Source organism: Aulonocara stuartgranti (assembly GCF_965226115.1).
Source record: "Aulonocara stuartgranti genome assembly, chromosome: 16".
NCBI lineage: Eukaryota > Metazoa > Chordata > Actinopteri > Cichliformes > Cichlidae > Aulonocara > Aulonocara stuartgranti.
In genome coordinates this window covers 12,744,432-12,755,216 of record NC_138952.1, presented here as the reverse complement: position 1 = coordinate 12,755,216, position 10,785 = coordinate 12,744,432, and the positions used below count along the sequence as shown (strand labels likewise).

General features: G+C 39.4%; 1 protein-coding gene across 3 annotated transcripts in view; it reads right to left on the bottom strand.

Annotated features, from left to right (window-relative positions):
- Nucleotides 1-407: 407 nt before the first annotated feature.
- Nucleotides 408-10,785, bottom strand: part of cps1 (carbamoyl-phosphate synthase 1, mitochondrial) — a 68,452-nt gene continuing 58,074 nt past the window's right edge. Inside the window, exons 36-39 of one of the 3 annotated variants that reach the window (XM_082509406.1) lie at nucleotides 9,706-9,818; nucleotides 3,071-3,200; nucleotides 2,816-2,968; nucleotides 408-1,428 (exon numbers count right to left, since the gene is read on the bottom strand). In XM_082509406.1, coding sequence (XP_082365532.1) covers nucleotides 2,855-2,968; nucleotides 3,071-3,200; nucleotides 9,706-9,818 — 357 coding nt within the window. In that variant the 3' untranslated portion in view covers nucleotides 408-1,428; nucleotides 2,816-2,854. Of the gene's footprint in view, nucleotides 1,429-1,862; nucleotides 2,969-3,070; nucleotides 3,201-9,705; nucleotides 9,819-10,785 lie in introns of those variants that run through there. The other 2 variants (XM_082509405.1, XM_082509404.1) reach the window with 2 other exon arrangements.

Sequence of the window (10,785 nt, the reverse complement as noted above, 5' to 3'; positions counted from 1 at the left end):
TGCAGGTTACCTCTTTGTTCAGCTGTGCTCTTGTGTGGAAGAAAACCTGGAGGGTCTCAATAGGTGGTAAATGCAGGTGTGGCAGCTATTCATACATTTACAAATACATTAGTCTATATTTGCAATATTTTCTCTCCTGCGAAAGTGGAGGAAAAAAGTTTGGAGGTGTTTATTATAATTGTTATACCTTGTGGCCCTTAAGGAGAACACACACACACACACGGTACAAATGCAGTTCTCATCCACCTTCATGTACCCGTCAGTGATTTTTCCCCACCAGTCTCAAGGGGTAATAATGAGCACATTATGGCTTGGCACTGCACAATGAACAACACGGCACAAGAAAACCCATTTAGGAAAGTTGACACTAAAGAAAGATTTATACTTTTTTAAATTGCGTTTTATTTTTACAAGAGAAAAGACCATAACAAAGCTCCTTCCCTGAGCTTTTCTGCGGGGATGATGAACTGCACTAAACCTTTTGTTGTTCCTTACTTCACTGAAATAGTTACACTCCGACTCACAGCTGTGATCAAAAGTTTGCATACACTCCTCATGGCATGAATGCCATGATAATTTAGGGGTTTTAATAATTTGTTTATTATTTATCACTTATTTATAACTATTCTTATTCCAGGGTGCAATGACTTTTTCAGCATACATCTTTAATGACAAGAATTGCATTTTCTTCTCATTTAAAATTGCACATCGAGTCAAAATTACACATAAAAGGTTCAATTATATGCATACACCCCCACTAATATTTGGTTAAATGTTTAACAACTTCCATCTTGACCAAATGTTTTGGTAGCCATCACGTTTTTGGCATAAGTCCTGTTGGAACACCCAATTATGTCCAAGTTTCAACCATCTAGCTGTTGACATGAGGTGAAGTTGAAGAATTTCGAGGTACTACTACTTTTTGATTATCCCATCCACTTTGTGCAATATTATCAGTCAACAGGTGGAAAAACAATGCAGAGTACAATGAATCCATGGCTATGTTGTAGTGTTTTTAGGTTTGAAAGTCTCACCTTTACTCCTTCAAACACACTTTGTGGGCAAATACCTCAATCTTTCTATTATCCGACAGCAAAACTTTTCTTTTCAGAAGACATTTAGCTTGTCTGTGTGGACAGCTGTAAATTTCCGTTGAGCTTGTGTATTTATTCTGGAGCAGGGGCGTCTTTCTTGATTGGATGGATTGAGAGGATGCCAACGTATTGTAAAACTCATTTTATTGTAGTCATCTTTCCTAACCAACTTATTCTCATCTGAGGGTGACAGAGAGGGGGAGAAATGCAGCAAAGGGCCACGAGTCACACTGGAACCCGGGCCGGCCACTCTCAGCCGTGCGGCATATGGTCGACTGCATATCCAACCAGCGCGCTTCAGCATCACTTCATGTATGCATGTCTAATTTTGAGCCTGTGTGGATGAAAGAAAATCCCAAATAAATCCAAACTTGTACATGACATTCTGACATTAAAAGTCATCTTAATTGTCCATGTAAGAACTGTATTAACACATATAATAGTATTAAACAAATTTAACATGTAGTGTACAGTGCCACAGATATCAAGCCTTGTTATAAAGTTGGGATTTTTGCTTTTACGTCATACACATTTGCAGTAAATATGACTTAGATGATCTGATCACAAGCTAACAACTGGCCTTAGAATTAACTGTCGCCATTATTAGTCTTTCTCAATTTGACGTTTTAGTGCCAAATTAATTTGTGTGTGTCTGTGTCCGACGGGGCTCTTAAAAGCATCTACACTGATGTTAGAGTGAAAGTCATTTTAATGCACGACCATCACAAGCGCACTGAAAAACACCAACACAAAGAGCATCCATTATGTGAAATAAGTCTTTATTGTGTTTCACTGATTGTTAAAACAACTATTACCAAAAGCACGTAACAAAATATGAGACTATTTCAACACAACGTCTGGTTGAATGCGTTTTCACTTTGATGCATTAAAATGCACAGCAGGTTCACATGCAGACTGAATTTGAAACATATGGCATATACAGAGATCGATCCAAATATATAAACAGGGAGGTTGCCATCTTCTTCAAACTTCAAAGTTTGTGTTCCAGACCGATGCCCTTGAAAATAACAGTGATTTCTTACCAAAATGGGGGAAAGTCTATTATTTCAGTTTGTTTATCTACACTTATGTTGAAAGTTATGGATATAGTACATGCTTTACATACAGTACATCTTTAGCACCATCCAAACTACAATAAAATGCCTCAACAAGAGCAAATTAGTAAAGTCTTTTGGCCAAGCCAGTAGCATTAAAATTTACTGAGGGGAGCTGAGAAATTGAAAATTTTCATTTCATTACATCCAGCGAGAGCCATAAATGAAACAACAAAAGAACAAACTCTCCTTAGGGATTTACATAATTGAAAATCCAGTGTAATTACCTTCGCTGGTACCCCTTTATAAGTCACCCTTTAGAATTGGTTTTGCGCTCCAACGAAAGGGCTTTAATTATTAGTAATTAGTTCTATAATGCTTTTTAGCTTGCTAGCTATTAATATTAACAGTTTTTGAATTGCCAGGTTATGAAGAAACTCGATGGCTGATGTTTATCCTAATTCAGTACAACACTCATCTCTTTCCTAGTTCGGGACATTTATTCTAATGACCCGTCTGACCTTTTGGGAAAGGCAGAGTTTAATTATTGTAAAAGCCCTGACTTTAGGAGAATTCTGGTTTATTTAAAATGGGCTTATTTCCCCATTAATGTGGAAAGCTTGGCTCCAAGTGTTATAAGAAAATAGTACAAAATATTGCTCTCACTTCATATTGCTGTTTGGCAACAGGACTGGAGAGGAAATTCTAACCCTGCTGGCCAGACCCTCTTTGTTGGCTTTCTTTCTGTCGGTAGTGGAAAAGACTTGTAGTGTCCAGCTGAGCTGCATAGTGGATCGCCTCAGCAAATAGCTTTACCACCTAACGCAGAAAGAAAAAAAATGAAACAGAAGTCAGTCAGTTGTCACAGTGAGTCAGATTGTAAATAAAACCACAAGTTTTAGTTGGCAGCATAGTACTGACCTGAAAATTGGTAATGAGTGGGACTCCATGGTCAATGGCCATTCTGCGGATGAGGAAGTTATCCTTCACGTGTCGAGTATTGTTATTGGGCAAGTTGACCACCAGGTCGATATGACCCTCACTGATCAATCTATAAACAAAAAAAAAAACAAAAAAAAAAACAAAAAAAAAAAACAACAACAACACATGCAAAAAAAAAATTAAAAGAAATCATTCAATTTAAACCCAAAGCACAGAGTAAACTTTGACTCAAACAAAATGTGATGGGGTGGATGCAGCTCAGGTGGTGGAGCAGACTCGACTATCTGTAGGTTTGAAGGTTTGAGCCCTGAACCTTATGTGCCAAAGTTTCCTTGGAAAATGCAGCAAATATTTCTACACCCACAACTGATGTGTGTGAGAGTGAGTGTGTCAATCTGTCAATGAGTTAACTCCTTTGCATTAACTCTTAAGAAAATTAAATGTTAAGATTCTGAGCTGCTACATGTAAGAATATTATGAAATTTTTTTATAATTTAATTCAGAAAAGATTTTAACCTATTTTTATTTATGTAAAATGAAATATTTCATTCATTTTGTGTTTTAACTTTGGTTATGGATTATAGAGGACTAAAATCAATAATTAATCTCAGATTATTAGAATATTAAATTTTAAATTTGATTAAATTACTATTCAAACATTAAGAAATGATATTTACAGTCTAGTTCAGTCTTGCACATTGAAACAGTCACTGGGAAGACAAATGAAACCTTCAACAAGGAGGATTAAGCCACAGAAAGTCCACAGATTGGAGAGTTCACTGGAACAGGAAAGTGTTGTTGGGAAGGTGCACAAGCAACCAGTGACCATTTGATTCAAGAACTTGGGTTTCACAACTGGTGTCAGTGTATCACAAGCCACCATGAACAGATGTTTTCAGGAAAGGAGCTACAACCGTCACATTCTTAATATTAAGCCACTCCTAAATCAGAGATGTGAGAAGCTTCTTACTTGGGGTAAAGAAAAAAAAGAAAAAAAAAAAAGAACTAGAGTGTTGTTCACTGGTTCAAAAATCCCCCTTTCAAATAAAAGTAAATTCTGATTTGATTTGGAAATCCAGGAACTAGAGCAGGCATGGGCGAACTACGGCCCGGGGGCCACGTGCGGCCCGTTAAACGTTTTGATCCGGCCCGCCAAACTTGAAAAAAAATGTAATAAATTAACCTTGTTAATGTTTTATTTCCCCTGCAATTCTGATGTTTCCTCACTAGATGGCGCACTCTAGATATATTGGCTTTGTTGAGGTGAAGCGGCATAGGCTTATTACTCCACGTTTGCACTTTACCCTGTGACCTACCGCCCCTCTATGAAGATGAGCGGACCCAAGAAAAGGAAAGTGGACAGAGAATGTCAAGTGTTCAAAAAGGAGTGGACAACTAAATATTTTTTCACTGAACACCGATCATCTGCTGTTTGCCTGATATGCCAAGAAACTGTGGCGGTTTTTAAAGAGTATAATATTAGCCGTCACTTTGCCACAAAGCACGCAAATTATGCTAGCAAGCTCTCAACAAAAGAACGGGAAGCTGCTGCTGAGAAGTTGGCAGCTAATTTGAAGGCTCAGCAAAGTTTTTTTCACCGTCAAACTGCCATTCAAGAGTCAAGTACCAAGGCCAGTTTTATGCTTTCATTCAAAATAGCAAAGGCCAGCAAACCACTGTCTGAGGGTGAGTTTTTAAAAGAATGTATGGTAGAGACAGCAGGTATTTTGTGCCCAGAGACCAAAGACAAATTTGAGAAAATCAGTTTATCACGGCGGACAGTGACTCGCCGTGTAGAACTAATAGATGAAGATATCACCAGCATATTAAACAAAAAGGCGAAGTCATTCACTTTTTATTCTGTAGCACTGGATGAAAGCAACGATGTCAAAGACACTGCTCAGCTCCTCATTTTTATCCGAGGAATCAACGAAACCTTTGAAATAACGGAGGAGTTTTTGACAATGGAGTCTCTGAAAGGACAAACACGAGGAGAGGACTTGTTTGAACGGGTGTCTGCTGCCATCGAAAACATGAAGCTTCCCTGGAGTAAGCTTGTTAACGTCACCACAGATGGATCTCCAAATTTAACGGGAAAAAACGTTGGCCTGCTGAGGAGAATCCAGAATAAAGTGAAAGATGAAAACCCTGACCAGGATGTCATTTTCCTCCACTGCATCATCCACCAGGAATCTCTATGTAAATCGGTGTTACAGCTGAATCATGTTGTGAATCCTGTGGTGAAACTCGTCAACTTCATACGCGCACGGGGACTTCAGCACCGTCAGTTCATTGCGTTCCTGGAGGAAACTGATGCGGATCACCAGGACCTGCTTTATCACTCCCGTGTCCGCTGGTTGAGTTTGGGCAAAGTGTTTCAACGAGTGTGGGAGCTCAAAGAGGAGATTGGCGTGTTTTTGGAGCGACAGGGCAAGACTGAGGAATTTCCTGAGCTGAGCAACAAGAGCTGGATGTGTGACTTCGCGTTTGCTACGGACGTATTTTCACACTTGAATGAGCTCAATGTGAAACTGCAGGGGAAGGAGCAGTTTGTGCATGACATGTACACAAACGTGAAAGCCTTCAAATCCAAGCTGGCTTTATTCTCCAGGCAGATTTTGAACAAGTCATTCACTCATTTTCCTACACTAGCCACGCTGAAAGAGGCCGGAGCAAAAGTAAAGAAATACAGTGAGTCACTGGATGCACTGCACGGAGAATTCTGCCGTCGGTTTTTGGATTTCGATAAAATTGACAAGTCACTTCAATTGGTGGCCTTTCCTCTGTCACAAGACCCCGAAACAGCTCCAGAGGAGCTTCAGCTCGAACTCATCGACCTTCAGTCCGACCCTGCCTTAAAAGAGAAGTTCAGCTCTCTGAAACTAAATGACTTCTATGCTTCACTCAATGATGCCGCGTTTCCAAATCTAAGACGAAAAGCGCAGATGATGTTGGCTTTGTTCGGCTCTACCTTCGTGTGTGAACAGACATTCAGCGTCATGAACATCAACAAAGCCAGCCACAGATCCAAGTTAACAGACCTACACCTCAGATCAATCCTGAGAATCGCCACAACAAAACTAACTCCAGACTTTGATGCGCTGGCTAAAAAAGGAGACCAACAACACTGCTCCCATTAAAATGTGTGTCTCCGTGATACGCACGTTGTTAAAATGAACAGTGCGCGCAGATCAAATATAACGCTTCACAGACTGACTTGCTGCAACTGTTTCGTTCTTGCACTGGTCGTTGTTGACTTTTGGCACGGGGGAAACAAATTGAATAAAAGGAACAGGACAAGTACAGCTGCATCTCCTACCGTTTTTGGAAGAAAAAAAAAAAGAGTTAGGAGGAGAGTGATGTGATATCCTGAAGGATAACAGAACTTTCAGTGCTTTAAAATAAAATGTTCATTTATTTGATTTTCAGTGTTTAAAGGCTCATTTCGAAGTCAGAGATTTTATTGTAATGCTTTTCTTCATTTTCATTGAAAATTAAAGCACATGTTTTCTCCATATCTCAAGATGTGTATTTTTCCCCCAATGAGGTGATGTTTTCAAAGCATGCCATCTATCTACTCCTGTTCTGGCCCCTTTGTCAAATGTTAGAACTCAATGTGGCCCACGAATCAAAAAGTTTGCCCACCCCTGACCTAAAGTGTGGGGGGAGAGTACAAGAAACAAGAGTTGAAGATCATTCAAGTTTGAATTGTCCACAGTCCGATTATTTGAGGTGCCTGCAAATGGCAGGTCGTCTGCCAGGAAGTTGTAGAGCTTCCAGCTGCTGATGAGCTTTATGGAAATACCCATTTTTGTTTTCTAGCAGCCCTTAGTACCTGCCCATAGTGACAAAACATCTACCAAATGGTTTGTTATTACTGTGCTTGATTGGCAGCCAACTCGCCTGACCAGAACCGCATAGCTTTAGGCCATATACCCCACAGATTCTCTACAGTGGAAACAGATTCTTGAAAATCAGATTAGACAAGATGACTTGACTTTACATTCTAAGCAAAAAAGACAAAAAAAAGGAATCAGTGAAGGACGAAGACAATTATACAGAGATGCAGCAAGTTGAAATGACACAGATACTTTACAACTAGGAAAAGAACAGAAAGAACAAAGAGAGCTATGAAGAATTTAAAAAAAAAAATGAAATAACTAAAATCAGGTTTAACCATGTTGCTGACAATGGCATTTTCTCCTGCCTGACTGATCAGTCTGCTTCAGATAATCATTATATCAGCTCTTGATTGATAAAACCATAGTTTAACAAATATTCAAACACAAACACAAGTCCACATTGATCACACAACTGAAATACTCATAATGCAAGTAGAAAATTACAGCTAAAATTATAATCATCAGCAAAAGCTGAGTTACAAACTTGCAAACATAAAGCCCAATCATCAATGAAATCAGCTTGAAGTTGTGGGAAGATCTAAGATCTCAAAGTTGTATTTGCTGACTTGTATGAAGCTGGAACAGTTGATGAAGAAAGTCTCAGTCATCAGTTTACAGGTGGATGTAAAGACAATTTAGCAGAGTCTACTCTGTGGGAATGGTCACCCAACTATAATACAATATTTTTAACAACTTAAAACAAGAATCAGAGACAAAAAGTTGGAGATGAAGAGGAATCAATACAGGAATATTTTTCAGTGATTGAGCTTTCTGTACTGTATGCAAGTTAACCATAGTGTAAAAGAGGGCTGCTGCCAAAATGAAATCATTCACCCAAAAGTCAAACACAGTGGAAAGAGGATTTGGGGTTGGTTTGCTCCTTCTAGACAGCTCAAGAGCATTTTACAGGATAATATCAGAGTGGCTTCTCCACTAGCTGAAGCTGTTGTAGAAATTGGTGATGCCGCAGAAAAGAAAAAAAAAAAAAAAAAAGGACTTTAAACATAAAAGTAAATACACTGTGAAAAGAAAGAGATGCTGAATTTGCACATTGGCCAGACAGAACCCAGACCTTGAGACTAGAAATGTTACGGAGCTCAGGTCAGTTGTTCACTCAAGAAATCTTAACAATGTGGCCGAGATATAGGAACGCTGTAAAAAAAAAAAAAAAAAAAAAGTCTAAAATACCTTCTGAGAGCATAACAGGCCTGATGTGAAGCTACTGAAAACACTTATTTGAAGTTACTGCTGCAAAAGGATGTCCCGCCAGTTATTAAATCCAAGTGTTAGATTTTTCCTGCCAATAATCCAAATGTTGGACAAGAATGTTCAGAAAAGACAAAAAAACAAAAAACAAACAAACAAATATTATAATTATGACCAAATAAGCAAATTGTGTTTGTATACTTCCAACATAAACAAAGATCAGACCAAATTTTCTCTGTCCCCACACACACACAGCCCCAGTCTCTTTTTACATTTTCACCTGAAGGCCTTCGACAGACTGCATAGAAATAAGGCTGAATTCTAAATGAACGTGTGTGACAGACAGTGACAACAAAGGTTGTGAGTTTTTTTCCTTCTATAAAGAATTGGCCTCTATGCCACCTTGCACAGATGATGCCAAATAGTGTTGTGTACATCTGTATGTGTTTGTTAGTGTTGGTCTAGGCTTATTACATTTTTCGTACCTTCTTTTTCACTAGCTGACTTCCGAACATATGGTCCAGATGGCTTCATTGTGGCATGATCATTACCCGTTTGTGGAATCGTTACCTGAACACCGTCACAGTCACGGCTACTGTGCTACAATAATTCTCTCTATGTAGAACTTTCTTAACAGGTTGTACTACTGGCAACTGAGCAATTCAATAAAAAAAAACAGACCAATGTTAAAACAATGTACAGCAATTCGTCGCCAGACATGTCCTGGTTAAGATACCAAGAAAGTGAAATGCTATTAAAGAATGCAATCTATAATGTTCAAAGTTTTGCAACTCTAATTAAGTTTCCACTGCAAGTTTCCCTACAATGTTTCACAGGTGTGGCCAACAGCAAAATATATCACTATCTACCTAATTTGTGCTATTTTTGATTTTCTTTGGTTGTGATAGTTTCTCTCTGTGACCAGACTTCAGTGTCAGTATTTTACAGTGTGCTGTGTGTCTGGAAAGTGGAGCAGTAGTACACGAGAAAATGATAATTCAATGACAAGTCATTAGTGTCGACCAACCAAAATCAACTTAGGAGACACGCTATAGGACCGTAACAAAGTGTCAAAAAGTGGAAGAGTAGCAGCGCCATTTATGGAAGTTGTGCAAAATATTTGTTCAATTTTTGTACTTTATTATTGCCCATAACTGCTTTAACTTTATGTTACCCTTATAAATAATTTCATCATTCTCCCTATTCAAGTCTTATACTGGTCAATGTAATGACTCTGGACCTCCGAGTCTGCTAAATCTTCTTTGATCTTTTCACATCTTACAACGATAATGAAGAGGCTTTAGATCTTAAGGCAGCATACTATGCTGATTAGACATCTTGTTTTTAATCTAATATGTTACAATTCATTTAATGCTTAAACACTTCCTCTGAAAACCACAAGCTTGGCTTCAGAGTTTAAAGGCCAAAGTTTCACATGAGCCACTTAAATAAATGTGCCAGAAGGGTTTAACATCAATTTAGTAATCTAAATGAACATTTACTCACCTCTTAATACTGGGCAAGCTGTTGTCTCCACCCATCCCAGTGGGCCAGGCTACTGGAATGGCAGGAACGTCATTGGCACACAACCAAGCGGAAGTGGCTTCAGTAGCATAGAGCTAGAAGAGCAATATACAGGGAGTGCAGAATTATTAGGCAAATGAGTATTTTGTCCACATCATCCTCTTCATGCATGTTGTCTTACTCCAAGCTGTATAGGCTCGAAAGCCTACTACCAATTAAGGTGATGTGCATCTCTGTAATGAGAAGGGGTGTGGTCTAATGACATCAACACCCTATATCAGGTGTGCATAATTATTAGGCAACGTCCTTTCCTTTGGCAAAATGGGTCAAAAGAAGGACTTGACAGGCTCAGAAAAGTCAAAAATAGTGAGATATCTTGCAGAGGGATGCAGCAGTCTCAAAATTGCAAAGCTTCTGAAGCGTGATCATCGAACAATCAAGCGTTTCATTCAAAATAGTCAACAGGGTCGCAAGAAGCGTGTGAAAAAACCAAGGCGCAAAATAACTGCCCATGAACTGAGAAAAGTCAAGCGTGCAGCTGCCAAGATGCCACTTGCCACCAGTTTGGCCATATTTCAGAGCTGCAACATCACTGGAGTGCCCAAAAGCACAAGGTGTGCAATACTCAGAGACATGGCCAAGGTAAGAAAGGCTGAAAGACGACCACCACTGAACAAGACACACAAGCTGAAACGTCAAGACTGGGCCAAGAAATATCTCAAGACTGATTTTCTAAGGTTTTATGGACTGATGAAATGAGAGTGAGTCTTGATGGGCCAGATGGATGGGCCCGTGGCTGGATTGGTAAAGGGCAGAGAGCTCCAGTCCGACTCAGATGCCAGCAAGGTGGAGGTGGAGTACTGGTTTGGGCTGGTATCATCAAAGATGAGCTTGTGGGGCCTTTTCGGGTTGAGGATGGAGTCAAGCTCAACTCCCAGTCCTACTGCCAGTTTCTGGAAGACACCTTCAAGCAGTGGTACAGGAAGAAGTCTGCATCCTTCAAGAAAAACATGATTTTCATGCAGGACAATGCTCCATCACGCGTCCAAGTACTCCACAGCG